Raw genomic sequence first — 15716 nt, 5'->3', positions numbered from 1 at the left:
GAGGGAACACAAGCAGGGGGAGTGGGAGAGGGAGAAGCAGGCTCCCCGCTGAGCAGGGAGCCCGATGCGGGGCTCGATCCCAGGACCCGGGACCATGACCTGAGCCGAAGGCAGACGCTTAACGACTGAGCCACCCAGGCGCCCCTCTCTGTGACTTTTCCCTGTGAGCCTGAGCTTGCCCCATGGAGACAACCATGGAATGTTTCCTCCTGGTCAAAGGCTGCTCTCGGCATAGGCTTTGGAATCAGACTTTCTAGTCTGTAAATGGCCCAATCCTGAACAGCAGAACCAGGAAAACAAATGCGGGGAGCGGGGTCAAGAAATTCAACAACACCCCAGGCCTGTGTGAACTTTTCATTTATTCACAACACATCAACAGAGTACTATTTATCTATCAGATAGTGGGTTAGGCTTGGGTAGCATGGATTTGGTAGCATTTTAATACAAATGGTCTAAGGCAGGGGTTAGCAACTGGCCTGCTGGTCACACCCGGCTCCCCATCTGTTTCTGTAACGAAAGTCTTACTGGAACGCTGCTATGCTCTTTCATGTGCAGATTGTTTCTGGTTCTTTCGGGCTGCAAAGGCAGACTTGAGTAGTGACAGCCCCTATGTCTCACAGGCTCAAGTGCTTACTCTCTGGGCCCTAACAGGAAAACTTTGCTGTCTAAGGTAAGACAAAAGGAAATGACTGATTTCTGCCACAGTCAGGAAAGCAGGTTACTGCGGGCATTATGGCTTCACCTCGTTATATTGTAAACTAAGTATTTAAAGCCGAATGGTTGTTCCAGAAGACAGAAATGCATATGCATGTTTTCTTTAGTGCTCTTCCCCCCCCCCCCATCATTCAACTAATTTCTGATACCATATTTGAGAAAGGCTTAGTTTATGTATTTTGAAAATGGTGTCATGGGCTGAGGAATTGCTGATGGTCTCAGAAAAGGTAGACAGTAGTCTAATAAAAGAGTACCCCGATGCCTCAAAATTGCTATTGTATGCCTTCCTTATACAATGGTCCCTCACCGGGGCACCTGGGTGGCTCAGTGGGTTAAGTGTCTGCCTTCGGCTCAGGTCATGATCCCAGGGTCCTGGGATCGAGCCCCACATCGGGCTCCCTGCTCAGTGGAGAGTCTGCTTCTCCCTCTCCCACTTCCTCTGCTTCTGTTCTCTCTCTTGCTGTCTCTCTCTCTGTCAAATAAATAAATAAAATCTTAAATAAACAAACAAATAAATAAATAAAATGGTCCCTCATCATTGTCACCAGTGTAAAACCCAACTAAGCAACTCAGTGAAATCAAGAAAATGGTATTTTTGGTAGGGTAACACTCAAGCTGTCTTTGTGATTTCAATGTGGTTTGTGATTTAAGTGTTGATTTAAAAAAAAGAAGGGCAACCTGATGGGCAAGGAAATGGAGCTTGGGTGTTTACGTACCAACCCAGGATGGGAGATCTGACTATCCGCTTTCTACGTTGTTCTTGCTGGTGGTGTCCAGGTGGAGAGGTGATGTGCTAGAACTATTTGTCAAAGCCTTCTGTGTAAGTAAAAATGAAATTGAGACCCAGGGTAAAATCTGCAAACTCCCCCGTGGGGGGAAATGCGGAGAGGAAGTCAACACCACCAATTAGGGTGTTGATCAAAGAATAATGTTAGACCACTGGGCTTCGAGGCCCTCAACACATGTCTCCATAGGGTGAGCTGCCGAGCTAGGTCTATCTTTTATGTGTCCATGCTCACCTTTTCTGTGGCCTCCCAGAGGACTGTGATTTCCCCAGGGTCAGGCTGTGTCTTATTTCTCTTTGAATCTGGAATGCCAGGTAAACCACCCACTTCTCTGCCTGATGCCACTGCGCCTCAGCGAATCTTCGAGAAGTGAATGAATGCACGCACGCACACATGCACATCACCTTTAAAACGGAGCTCCTTCCTCTCCTCTTCCCTAACTCTCTAAAGGGCATCGTCCACGCCTTTCTCTTCTTTTCCCCAGGATCCCCAGGAATGATTTTGAGACCTGAGTGTTTCCCTATTACTTCACCCATGCCCAGTTTCCGACTTTGACAGATGGTCTTACAGGGTTGGTGTGAGGTTTAAAAGAAGTAAGAACCATGGTGAGCTTCAAACATCTCCCGAAACTATACACACTCTCAGTGAAAGTTTCCTGTCCCCATCACCATCATCATTGTCATCATCACCAGATCACTTTGTCTCGTATCTGCCCTCAGCTCGTCCTTACGTCTCACCTGAACTACAGCCAGCCATGGGCCCCCACCTGCTTCCCTCAATTCAGGGCTTCTCCCCTATTCTGCCCACCACACCTGGAACCATTAGCGTGATCTTCAACCACAGAATCTACTCCTTTGTTGGAAACAAACAAACAAACAAACAAAATGAAACAAAACTCCCTAGGCACCTCTTGCCAACTAATATCTCTATCAAAGCCATTTACCACACTATTGCATAGAAAAGAAGAAATCAATTTTATTTGCAGCCTGTTCTGAGAACGCACCACAGATTTATGTTGATTTGTCTTAGAGCATTGGGTTTCAAACTCTTTGTCCACAATCTACAGTGAGGAATACATTTTACACCTCGGTCCAGGAAATGCACGAACGAAATGGTGCTTATCCTTATCAGAGATACACTTTGATAGTGTCTCTAATGTTCTCTCCTGTCCTCTTCTGATTCTTTATCCTTTTTTTTTTTTTAAACATTTTATTTATTTATTTGACAGAGAGAGAGATAGCGAGAGCAGGAACACAAGCAGGGGGAGTGGGAGAGGGAGAAGCAGGCCTCCCGCCGAGCAGGGAGCCCGATGTGGGGCTCGATCCCAGGACCCTGGGACCATGACCTGAGCCGAAGGCAGACGCTTAACGACTGAGCCACCCAGGCGCCCCTCTTTATCCTTTTTTAAAACGCACTTGTCATGATCCACTAAACTTTCATGATTCACTAAGGGTTTATGACCCACAGTTTGAATAACGCAGTCTTGGAAGGCGGATGGAATAGAGAAGAGGCAATCAGGAAGAAAAGAACAAAAATGTCAATGTGGAAACTTGCTGTGGCTCTTAGGGCCCTGGGAAGGTGGATGGGGCATTGTTTCTCTAGGGCCACAGAAAGGAACCGAGGTTGACCCTTGGCCTAAGCGTCTAGTCCCTTCTCTATCTAGAGCCCAACTGTGGACTGCCGGCTGGGAGGCTTCCTTGTGCTGCTTCACTGCTCTCTCTCTCTCTCTCTCTCTCTCAATACCAAGCTAGGTGTACAGCCCGGAGGAGGTAGATATGTGGGACTTTAGCTTCTCAAGATGTAAAAGCCTTTAATGAAGGTTACAAAGGTAGTCCACGTCTTCCAGGATGTCTTACTCAGTCAATAGAGAAAACACAGATCCATCAATTATATTAAAAGATAAACAGTGGATGGCATTTATCCACGTTACCAGTGGTGACACTTACAGATACGAGCTGTCTCGTCTACCTAGCCCAGCAAAAGCTGAGAATGACAGAGCCGTTTCTCTGCAGGCTCCTCTGTAATTTTCTTCTTAGATGCTCTCCTCCACCCCCCCACCCCTGGGCTTTGACCATGTCAAGTTCTCCCATGTAGGCTTCTGTATGATTCTGTTCTGCTGCTGAGCGGGCAGCCCTGCATGATCGCAGATGGTTCTTTAAGCCATAGGCTCTGTGCCTTTGTAGTCATAAATGGCTTCCTTTATGCCCTCAGCCCATAGTTTTCTATCCAAGGTCTTGTCCCTACTGGTCACATGTACACATATTTATATATCTTTGTTGGAACGGCAACTCCTATTGCACAAGGCCTTGGCATCTTGAACAAAACTTTTGTCACTGCAGTTTCTGAAATATTCTGGCACCTTTCAAAGATTGGAAGACTACACTATTCTCTCTGTTGGGATCATGGCCAAAAAGTAAACTTGATAATTACAAAGACTGTCTCATCGCTGAAATATGAATAGGAGCTCCCATTTTTGCTTTTTTTTTTCCCTTTGTTTCTCTATGGGGAAACAAAGGCAAGGAAGTATTAACTGAAATTAAATACCAAGTGCTTTTAAACCAATCAGGCATTCTAGATCATTTGAAATGGAGTCCTCAAGATGATTTGCAAATTCTATTAGTGGGTATTTGTAAAATTGTTACACATGCAAAGCTCTGAAAAAGTTGTTTAAGGGGTCTTCACTTAAGATAGGAGTGGACAGGGCGCCTGGGTGGCTCAGTCGTTAAGCGTCTGCCTTCGGCTCAGGTCATGATCCCAGGGTCCTGGGATCGAGTCCCACATCGGGCTCCCTGCTCAGCAGGGAGTCTGCTTCTCCCTCTCCCCCTCCCGCTGCTTGTGTTCCTGCTCTCACTATCTCTGTCTCTGTCAAATAAATAAATAAAATCTTAAAAAAAAAAAAGATAGGAGTGGACACACTATAGCCCAAAGGCCAAATCCAGTTCACTGCCTATTTTTATAAATAATGTTGTATTAAAACACAGCCACACTCGTTTGTGGCTATATTGTCTAAGGTTGTTTTAGTGCTACCGCAGAAGAGTGGAATAGTTTTGGCAGAGACGATATGGCCCACAAAGCTGAAAATATTTACAGTCTAGACCTTTATAGAAACAGCTTGTTGGCCTTTGATTTAAGAGATTAATATTAATTTGATAGAGAAATTTATAGTTATTATCTATGCAGTTGATCAAGCATACCATTCTGTTCATTTCAATGTCTTCACTATCTTTATTTTGCAATAAGAGTGTTTTTTAACGATCAGACCTTTATAACTCTCAGATGTTTTAAGTGATTATATTTGTGTTTATATCTATTTTTTTAAATATTTTATTTATTTGAGAGAAAGAGAGAGTGAGAGAGAGAGAGAGCATGAGCAGGGGAGAGGGGCAGAGGGAGAGGGAGAAGCAGCCTCCCCACTGAGCAGGGAGCCCGACGCTGGGCTCGATCTCCGGACCCTGAGATTCTGACCTGAGCCAAAGGCAGATGCTTAACCGACTGAGCCACCCAGGCGCCCTTAAGTGTTATTTTATATTTATATTATATTCATGTTATAAACACTTAAATGTAATTCATTGTATAATATAATTCATTGTAATCTGATTCACTGTAATCTGACCTCCCTCCTCTTACCCTCCTTATCATAGATCCCACCCAACATACACAGATTCAGACTTTCCAGGGATGTCTTTTGTAGAGATGCCTGGCATTACATGACAAGACGTGTGAAAAACACATTCCACAACAGAGTTTCGGATTATCCACTGTTAAGATGCTTTGGCTGCAAATTATGGAAACCAAAGCCAAAGTGGCTTAAATAATAAAGAGATTGATTATGTTACTTTACCAGGAGCCCACAGATAGGCTAGTTTCAGGACTCAAGAATTTCTTCTTGGCCGTAATCAGTGGGTCACTTTGTTCTTTGGCTGGCTTCCCTCATTGTCACAAAATGACTGCAGCAGCCACCGACATCACAGCCTCTATGGCAGCACGAAGAAGCAGAGAAGCAGGGACTCTTCATCAGGTATCTTTTTAATAACAGAGGAGTATTTTCCCCGCCACTTCCCAGTAGACTTCCCTCCCTTCTCCATCCCCAGAACGGCAGTCTGCCAGTGCCCAAATCCACAGTGGCAAGCAAAAAGAAATCACCAGGAATTGGCTTGACCTCAGATTCCTTTCCTGAGCCTGGGGTGAGTACTTATCCCAGGATGCATGACCACCGGGAGGGTGAGCATCTAACAGAACAGGGAGAGAAAACAATTGGGGGGTGGGACATAGTAGGATAAAGATGGATATAGATTAGAAACTATTGGCCTACATAATGGCAATGTCATCCATCATTGCAAAGAAGCAGTGGGGGGAAACCATTCTTCTATCACACTTATTTGCATTAGTGTCTAGCACGGGCCTTGGCATAGATCTGTGGCTCAGGAAATACATGAGAAATTGAAGGGAATGGATTTAGAATTCCATCAGAGCACACTTATTTATACAGTGTTTCCATGTCATAAAGAATTGTTTCCTATGTCTCAAAGAATAAGCAGAAGCAAGGATTGAAAAGGAAAGGATGAAGACCCTAATAGTTTTCATCTCCTTACGTCACTTGTCCAGTTCCTGAGGCTGTGAGAGCTATTTTCATGGGGACGGCTGGCAGAAATTTGGAAGCGTTCCCAAAGCTTACAGTTTATGATTTAAAGATACTTGATTCCCTCCTTACTTGTTCACTATAAAACAGTATCTGTCAAAAGAAAGTAAGTAACGTTGGCCCCTTACACAGATCAAAAATCAGACCATGTGCAGATACCCTTGTCTGACTACCATTTCAACTTGAACTACAAGCTTTGGCTTTAAAACAAGCAATGACGAAACTTCTTTAATTTGGAGTTTAATTTCCTTAACAATCCAGGGCATTTCTTTGGGATAAGTGATCTCTGTCTTTTTGCTCTCCTACCTGCTTTCTTTCCCTTATGTTCCAGGAAAGAAATATGGCTTAAGGAAAAGATTGGCCAAAAGCCATTTTTCTTGCTCTGATCTTTGGAAACTTCTGTCTCTGCAAATATAATGCCTACCTAGGCTAAGTTAGAAACATTGTTTTTGATTTAAGGAATGTACGATAAGAAATGCAAGTTCGGATGCCTGGAAAGACAGACTAGCTCCTAGCTTAGGGAAAAATAACAGCAGGGCTGCCCCTTTGGAACATGAGCTTATAGCTTTTTTTTTTTTTTTTTTCTTTACTGACACCATTTGAATATGGAAAAAATGGCAGCAAGTAAAAGATCCTTCTAGGGCATAATTTGATCATGACTGGTTATTACAGCAAGGAGTGATTATAAAGAACGCCTGGTTAAGGAAGAACCATCATTGAGCTTTTCAAACCCGTGGCATCCAAGCCATGTGATTGGCTTCCCTACCTTACGTTTTGATAGAATTAACAAGACATGATCAATAAATCAAATATCTCAATGATTTTCTGTAATAGAAAAACACTTGCTTTGGGGCTCAAGAATCTACAAGGTTTTTTCTTCTTCTTAAGGAAAAATTTCAGAACTAATTACTTGGCCAAAATAATTTACATAAAACAGAAAAGGTTTCTTAGCGTTTAATTTAACTGGAAGCATGGTGACCTCCAAGAGCTGACTCCCTTTACAACAGTGAGAGAGACTCACAGAATGTTCTTATTTTCTGACTGCAGCTTTGCTAATTTCACCACCACTTCAACATGTAAACTGCAAGCATTAGTACATTTCACAAGTACTTTGGGGAGCCTCAGCTCTAAAGAGAGGCATCTGTATTGCTTAAGAATGCCATAAATATTTTCTTCCCTGAGAAACCTAGACACTTTGGAAACAGATTTTGAAAAATCTAACCCACAAGGCACTAGCAGGCTAAAGAAACAATGCTTAATTCACTGGGGTTCACACCAAGAAAAATGACTCAGTCGCCCTGTTTCTACTTGCCTCCTATTGCAATCAAGGTTTATGGAAGAACTGCTAAGGATAAGGTGATATGTAAGTGGAAACTTTGACCTATGAACTTGATTAAATAACCGACAGTCTACAGCATGGAAGATTTCTTAAAAATAACATGGAAAAAAATAGATAGTGAGATCCAAATTTGACCGAACAGTGGGACAAGTTTGGGCTTAAATACATTGTTTGCCACTTTTTCCATGTAGACTGTTTTCTTCCAGAATTCTTATTTGTCACTTTCTTAAGCCCTAGTTCCCTCTAAAGAAACTGTTATGAATTAGCAATCTTCTCATCTTTTTTCCCCAATAGAATGCTTGCTTGATAAAGGGTTGGATTACCAGGAATAAGACATTAAGAGACTTAGGATAAGAAAGGATCTCCTAGAGTAAATAGTTACCATGTGATTTAGTGGGGGAAACCCCTAGCAAAATTCAAAGGCCCCTGAGAAGCCTCACCTTGTCCTTTAAGACTGAACGCAAACGTTAGCCTTCCTAAGCAGAGTTGGAGACAGCCTTCTTGCTTCTGACCTCCCCCTTGCTAGATGCCTCCACTGCAGCATTTCTTCATTTCACTTTAGTGAGGTTTCTGTGTATCTGTCTTTGGCACTAAACTCTGAGATTCTCAAAGGCAGAGGTAGTGTCCATTCACCTGGGTTCATAGCGCCTAGCTCTGTCTCACCTACAACATGGGCTGTATCAGTGTTGGGTGGAGGGAGGGATGGAGTAGGGATGGATCAATGTATGGGGGACGAGCCTGCTTTCTGGGGGGAAGATGCCATTTAAACAGATAACTAGTATAGCATAAATAATATTCCCACGCCAAGGAGATTTGTCATGTTCTGTGGCGCAATATCCGGGAACAGAGAATATTTGTTTGCGCACCGAGGCCAGATTGCCATTTCAGCTCCTCTCCTAAACCTCTGCAGCGCACTGGTCCCATCGGGTCCCCTATCCTGGGCTTGCTGCCATATTTCCTGCCAAGAAGCAGAGGTGATCGCTTTCCTGCTAACTACGTCCCCTTTTTTGTCAGGGCTGCCCTCCCTTCCGTTTCTCCAGATGGACTTAGAAAAGGCAACTCAAAGCAGTAGGGGCAATTTCAAGTCCATTCCACTGAGGATGGCGACGGCGGTAACAACTGGCTCCAACACCCAGCCACCTTTTCCTGGGACGGGACTTTGCCTGGGGTTTTGGTTGCCCATCTGTCATCGGTCCCTCCATGTTATCAGTGTTGACTTACACTCGCCACATGAACTTGCACCCCTGAGATGAATCATTGGAAAGCACTAGACGTGGGGGATGGACACAAGGAATGGCCCTCAGGTGCTGGGGCCACTAATAATATCATAACTTCTTTGACAAACCTTCCTGTCCCAAATTGGAAAGAAAGTATCTGGTTTAGCCTTTTTCTTGCCTTAGTTTTAGGAGTCTGTGGCTTGAGAGCCCTCAAAAGGGCAAATGGATGAGACTAAAGGATGAGTTTGAGTTTTAGTGAGGGATAAAATACAGCTTTAGTAAACATTTTTTAAGACATCCACAGATTGAATAGCTCGCCTTATCCACATTCGTACATATAATTTAAAAAGTGTATTTTGGTTTATCAGGACATGCGTGGGAACTTGAAAAGTAAACAGATTTCTATACTTACCAGTGTTCTCAGAGGCAAACAACAAGCACCGAGTCTGGATAACTTACACAGAAAAGGGATTTTAGGGAACTTAAGAAATAGGAGGTATCATGAGACAGTTTAATCAGCCACCTATGAAAACATCACCAGGGCCCTAAAAACAAATCTGGTCGAGCCTCTCATCTGTCCACTCCCTTTCCAGAAAACATGCTACACCAGAATGACAGACATAACGGATGCTTTATATTGGCCCGGGCACATGTGTTCTTTCAGATCAGGGAGATGTGACTAGGAAGATTATTTTAGTAGTTTCAGCCAGGTCAGAAACTCTGACTTGTGAGTCACCTTCTTGCCATAAAGTTGGGCTCCCAAGTCTGTATGTTTCAAAGTACTTCAGTGAATCGTGAGAGCCTCCACCTTCTCACGTGCTTGACAAACGAGGTTTCAGCCTTTGCTTGAATACATCCAGTACCTGGGCGAAAGGGCTTTTTAAAACGACAACAACAACAGCAACTTTATTTTAGAATAATTTTAGATTTAAATTACACAGTTCCCTTACGCCCCTAAGCCGGTCTCCTCTAATAATAGCATCTTATGTAACCTTGGTACACTTACCACCATGAAGGAAAGGACATGGATACATTGCTATCAGCCAAACTATAGACTTTGTTCAGATTTTACCAGTTTCGCCACTAAATATCCTTTTTCTGACCCAACATCCCATCTAGGATACCCCATGCATTTGGCTGGGCATCTTATTTTTTTCCTTTTCTTTTCTTTTCTCTTCTCTCTTTTTTAAACATAACAAACATTTCTGATCTTACACAGTTTCTGGGAATATCACAGCCTGGTTGTTCTGGTTTGGGTTCCAGTCTGTGAGGTTCACCATCAAGCTCAGCCGGGGCTGCAGTCATCTGAAGGCTTGACTGGGGTGGGAGAATCAGTGTGCTGGCCCACTCACGTGGCTGCTGGCTGGAGACTCCAGTTCCTCACCACATAACCCTTTGCATAGGGCTGCTCATGGCGTGGCTTCCCCCAGAGTGAGGGATGCAAGACAGAAAGAGCAGCTGAGATGGAAGCCACAGTGAGCGGTGCTTTTTTTTAAATTAATTAATTAATTAATTAATTAATTTATTTTTGTGAGGCAGCTTATTCCATTGCTGAACAGCTCCATTTGCTGAGAAAACAGTCTTCCTATAATTTCCTTGGCCAGTGGAGGGCTGGCCAGGAAGTCTCTCCATCCACCATGTTTAGTCCTCTAAAAAAAAAAAAATAGAACTAGTGTCCCCTGAGTCTTCCCTGCATGCTAAAGACACGTTCATACATCCATTCAGACAACTGTTCACCGTCAAATGCTGCTCCGCACCTGATCTAAATGAGGACAAAATGCTTCATGCAGAGAAGTAGAAGGCTGTTTATTCAAAGAACCTGCTCTATTCCCCTACCTGTAGACAGGAATCTGGTAGAAAGATAGCCAAAGACAGACTCACATTGCTTCCTAAATTTAAAGAAATTGTTATTCAACTGGATACGTAAAAGCTCAACAATTTGTAAACATTTTTATATTGTTCTACCTAAAATAGAAACTGAGATTGGGTATGGATCGAGCATTGTGAGAAGTGGGAAAATGTGACTCTTCGGGAGCTGGGCGTCACATGGTTTGAGCCCATAGCTGTCCTCTAGGTGGAGTTATGCACAGACCAGGGCTTCTCAACCAGAGTGATTTTGTCCCCGTGGGACATTTGGTGATGTCCAGAGACATTATTGGTTGTCACAACAGGGACTGGGTGGGCTCTCTGGCATCTAGGAAATTGAGGGATGCTGCTAGATACCGTACCGTGCACAGGACAGTTCCTCACAGCAAAGAGTTATCCAGCCCCCAATGTCGCTAGACCCAAGTCTAGAGGTTGGATGCAGTCTCTAAAGGGCCACTTCCCATTCCGCCACCAAGTGTCTCTTTTATAGCATTTGCCCCTCGCTTTTTAACTGAGCTCCCCTCACTGCCTGTGAATTCCTTCAGTTTGTGTTCTCTGAGAGTCTTTGTTTCTGGTCCAAGTCAATAGTGAGGCAGCTGTGGTTGAGAAAAGTAAGGGAGGCGGTGTTAAAGGGCATTCCTTCAAACTTCTCTCAGCAGGAATTTTCTGAAGATTGGAAACAAGCTAGAACCTTCCTCTGAGGCTAGGATGGAGGTGCAAACTCCAGGACTTGCCAGGTGTGCAGTGGACCGGGGTTAGGTATCCATGCTGGCCTGGGGTGAGTGTGAGGACGGTCTCATTAAGTGAAAAAGACAATGTTTGTATTTGTTGTAAATAGCTAAGCATTTTTTAAATTGTAGGTCACTATTCACAAAGATCACAAAGATATTGTCTCGAATCTTGGAGTTTGAAGTACATATTATCCTTGTGGGACTATGTGAACTCTCATTGGTGGGAATACAAATGAGTGAAACTACTTGGAAACTGTTCGATGTTACCTAGTAGAGCCTGAGGTTCTGTACATGCCGGCCTGACAACGCAGCTTGTACGTATCTACCCTAGAACAGTGGTTCTTAGATTTCGGTGGGAACCAGAGTCCCCTGGAGGATTGGTGAAAGCACACGTTGCTGGGCCCCACCCCAGAGTTCCTGAGTCAGTAGTTTTGGGGAGGGACCGTAGAATTTGCAGCTCTAACGAGTTTCCAGGCAGTACCAATGTCGGTGGTCGCAGAGCCACATTCCAAGAACCATTATCTGAGAGAGGGTCTTGGACATGTACATAGCAAGACATGAGCAATATTTTTCAAGAACATTGGTCCTGATAGTCTCAAGCTAGAAACAACTCAAATTTCTAATGAGCCATGGTATATTCGTACCAGAAAGCAAATTATAGTCATCAGAAAGAGTGACCTACAGCTACCTGCCTCAACAAGATGAATTTCCGAAGTGTTGATGAATGGCGTAAATGAGGCAGGCGAGAATACCTACAGTGTGATTCCATCTGTGGGAAAAACAAACTGTATTCTTTACAAATGTAGACAGTAAAACTACAAAGAAAAGCAGATGGTTGATTATTGCAAAACTCAGACCAGTGATTACCTGGGGGGAGAGGGAGGAAGACACACAGGGGGCTTGGGCACAAGCCGTAGTCTACCTCTGAACTTGGCTGTTGGTGATGTGGGAGTTGGCCTCCTGTTATTTCTTTGAACTGTACATTTGTAGTTATACACATCTTTATATATGCTACATCTTCCACTTAAAAAGAAGTTAAAAAAAAAATCCTTCTGTCTTTAAATAAAATGTCCCCTATCCTATCTGTGTCCGGTTCTTTGGCAACTTGCTTGAATTTTAGGATCTGTCCACTGGTTATGAAAACTTAAAACTTAAGTCTCCTAAGCTATACTATATAGTTTAGTTATTCTTCTGGGTCAACAGTTAAAATGAAGGAATGATAGAATGTTGTTAAAGAAATATACCCTTGTTACAGTCAAATACATTTGGTGGTGTGAAGTGACGAACAAAGTGTTACAAAGTAAAAGGCCTGTCTGTTTGGAGAATGGATTTGAGTCTTGTGTTGTTAGTATGTTTATTGTCGTACATTTTATAGTAAGTTATGGTAGGCCATATAATTACTCATCTTCTAGACACTGGAGATAAGAACATACCCCTAATGACAGAGATGGCTGGCTCTTCATTGCATTACAAGTGATTTACTTAATGTCCCCCTACACATATCTCACAACTGCAAGGATGCAGACTCTTATGCACTATGTCCATTTTGTGGGAGGAGAATCATTCTTGCAATATTTCTTTGCTTTTTCAAAGAGGGGGGGATTGAATGCATCTGTTGATTATACTGTGATGTCTTTTGCCTCCAAAAATCCAGACAGAAGGAGTTGGGAACATCTGCAGCCCCGGACGGATCCCAGGAGAATGCTCATTTCTGGTTAAGAATGTGCATGCTGTCTTTTCCTGATATCAGAGTCTGGCTTTTAAATTTTATTGGGCTGAGTCTCTTTCTGGACTACACTTTTGAGTGTATCCTGTAAAAAACAAACAATTCTTAATCCTCCTTTTAAACCTAAGTTTCCTTGCGGCACGGGCTGCATTTGCCCTACTTGATCACCGTGCGGATTCCTGATTCGCGCCTCCCACACGTTAAGTTGATGGTTGCGTAATCGTGAAATGCATTCTTGCCATGATGACTGGCAACTTTTTCTGATGACATCCCAGGAATTTGATTGCAGCTACCTACTGATATGAGTGGAATCTTTATTATTTGGAGAGTTAGCCAGACGTGCTAAGTACGTTTGTTGCAAACACAAGATGCCAAAAGGGTATCTGCCTTATTTATGATAGTGAAAACTTAGAAATGACCCAAATGCCCATTGGTGGAGGAATGGTTAATGAAATTATGGTACAGCCACATGGTGCAATACTATGAGACCTCCTGAGAAAGTAGATCTGAATTTATGCACATGTGTCAGGGGCCCCATGAGGCACTTGGTGTGCACCATCTCATTAAATCTCCCAACAACCCCATGAGATTCCCATTTTATAGATGCGGACACTGAGACTTGTCCCAAGTCACACAGTTAGTAAATGGTGCAGCAATAATTAGATCTGACTTCTCTAGACCCCCAAATTCATTTCCTTATCCAGTTACACTCTACCAGCTTATAAACGTCAAAACCATATGTACTGTTGACTCTCCTCTCGCGGAGATTTGATTCAATATGACATTGGTTTGCATAAACATGAAAAATAGGAAGAGACTCATGTAATAGCAACAGCAAACATATCTAAGTGTCAACGCTAAATTAATTCTGAAGGAGGTAAGTTTCCTGTACTTTTCATGATTGAAACAAAATTTAAGAGCATACATCAAGGTTCTCGTTGCATGTACTGTCCAGGTCAGGGATTTCCGTGTATTTTCAGAGCCTTTGTTCTGCCTAAAATGCCAAATTATGAGTGAAGTAAGTGAGAAGTCATGCTTTTGCTCAAATGTAGCTGTTGATGGTATAAGATATCACGTGTATGCTTGTGTTTACAACTTTTCGTTCTTTTAATATTTGCAGATGGACAGAAGAGAAAGAAATCTTTGCGAAAGAAACTGGATTCACTAGGAAAGGAGAAAAACAAAGACAGAGGTAAGGGACAGAATGAACTAGAGCGGATGCATCTTCCATGGAGCATAATGGTTGAATTTGGTGGGGTTTTTGAATTGCATAGATTTATGCGGTTCATCTCTATTATGCAAACTGGATTTCTACGATGGAATGTCATTAAAGCCTGTTTTGGTCTACTCTTTTGTGTTTGAGTGGCCCTGTACTGAATTGATGAATTCAACTGTTTTGAGCAAAGTGTGACTTTGGCCAAGTTTATGGTTCCAATTATGATGCTGGCCAATTGGCCAATCAGCAACGCATAAGAAGAACCTGGGTTGAGTAGCCATGGACAGCATCTCTAACGCTAACCAGCTGTCTGGCAAGGCCAGATCGTTAGGCAGGGCTAGTTGAATGAGAAAAAGTTTGGATTCGCCTGCCATGACTACTGGAAAGAAACAGTCTCATCCTCATGGGCTACTGGAGATGGGCCATTCTCAGCATTTTTATGTCAGATCACAGCATGCTTATTTTTTGCCCTATATGTTTTGGGAATTGTTGACTCTCTCCATACTGTTTTGTGTCATCTTCTATGTCTATTTAGGGAACTGACACATTAGCCACTCTTTCAGAGGTATTTGTGGTCATTTTTAACTAATATTCATTGAGCCTGCAAATGGGCACCTGGGCCCCATTAGCGCAGTACAACTCTCTGTGGCTTGTTTGTATGGTCCCATATGAAATGACTGCTGAATGGTGTGGTTGTATGAATGTATTTCCATTTTATGTGACATAATGAATGAGTGTTGAGTGAGGAGAGCCATATGTCTCACCTTGGAGTTCTTTTCTATAATGATTGAATTTCTGCTTGAAAAATAATGGAAGGCAATAAAACCAAAGGTATAAAAATAAATGCACTGTGGTCAGTAGTGGACAAGACCTAGTCCACACCATTGATCCCAGACTCTACACCCATGTCATGAACTTGACTAAAGTGTCATGACATTTGGTTCTTTGGACTGAAAGGAGATAATTCTATTTTTTTAAATATTTTATTTATTTATTTGACAGATACACAGCGACAGCGGGGACACAAGCAGGGGGAGTGGGAGAGGGAGAAGCAGGCTTCCCGCCGAGCAGGGAGCCCGATGCGGGGCTTGATCCCAGGACCCTGGGATCATGACCTGAGCCGAAAGCAGACACTCAATGACTGAGCCACCCAGGCACCCTTGAGATAAAGAATTCTAAAGAGTGGGGAGCCAACGTTTTACTTCCCTTAGAGCATGATTTCTCAACCTGGGTCTGTTGACATTTTAGACTGGATAATTCTTTTTTATTTTATTTTTTAAAAATTTTATTTATTTATTTGACAGAGAGGGGCAGAACACAAGCAGGGGGAATGGGGGAGGGAGAAGCAGGCTCCCCGATGAGCAGGGAGCCCAATACGGGGCTTGATCCCAGGACCCTGGGACCATGACCCGAGCCAAAGGCAGACGCTTAACAACTGAGCCACTCAGGTGCCCCTGGATAATTCTTTAAAAAAAAAAAGGGG

General features: G+C 43.1%; 1 protein-coding gene across 5 annotated transcripts in view; it reads left to right on the top strand.

Annotated features, from left to right (window-relative positions):
- The window catches only part of ARHGAP6 (Rho GTPase activating protein 6), a 474790-nt gene that overhangs the window by 403524 nt on the left and 55550 nt on the right, over positions 1–15716 (top strand). For all 5 annotated transcript variants that reach the window (XM_035029696.1, XM_035029699.1, XM_035029701.1 and 2 more), the window contains exon 3: positions 14138–14209. In XM_035029696.1, the coding sequence (XP_034885587.1) occupies positions 14138–14209 (72 nt within the window). The remainder of the gene's footprint in view (positions 1–14137; positions 14210–15716) is intronic.

This window comes from Mirounga leonina, unplaced genomic scaffold (genome assembly GCF_011800145.1).
Source record: "Mirounga leonina isolate KUSES-001 unplaced genomic scaffold, KU_Mleo_1.0 Mir_268, whole genome shotgun sequence".
In the NCBI taxonomy this organism is placed as follows: domain Eukaryota; kingdom Metazoa; phylum Chordata; class Mammalia; order Carnivora; family Phocidae; genus Mirounga; species Mirounga leonina.
Note: the sequence above shows the minus strand (reverse complement) of the source record. Positions and strands in the feature narration are given on the sequence as shown.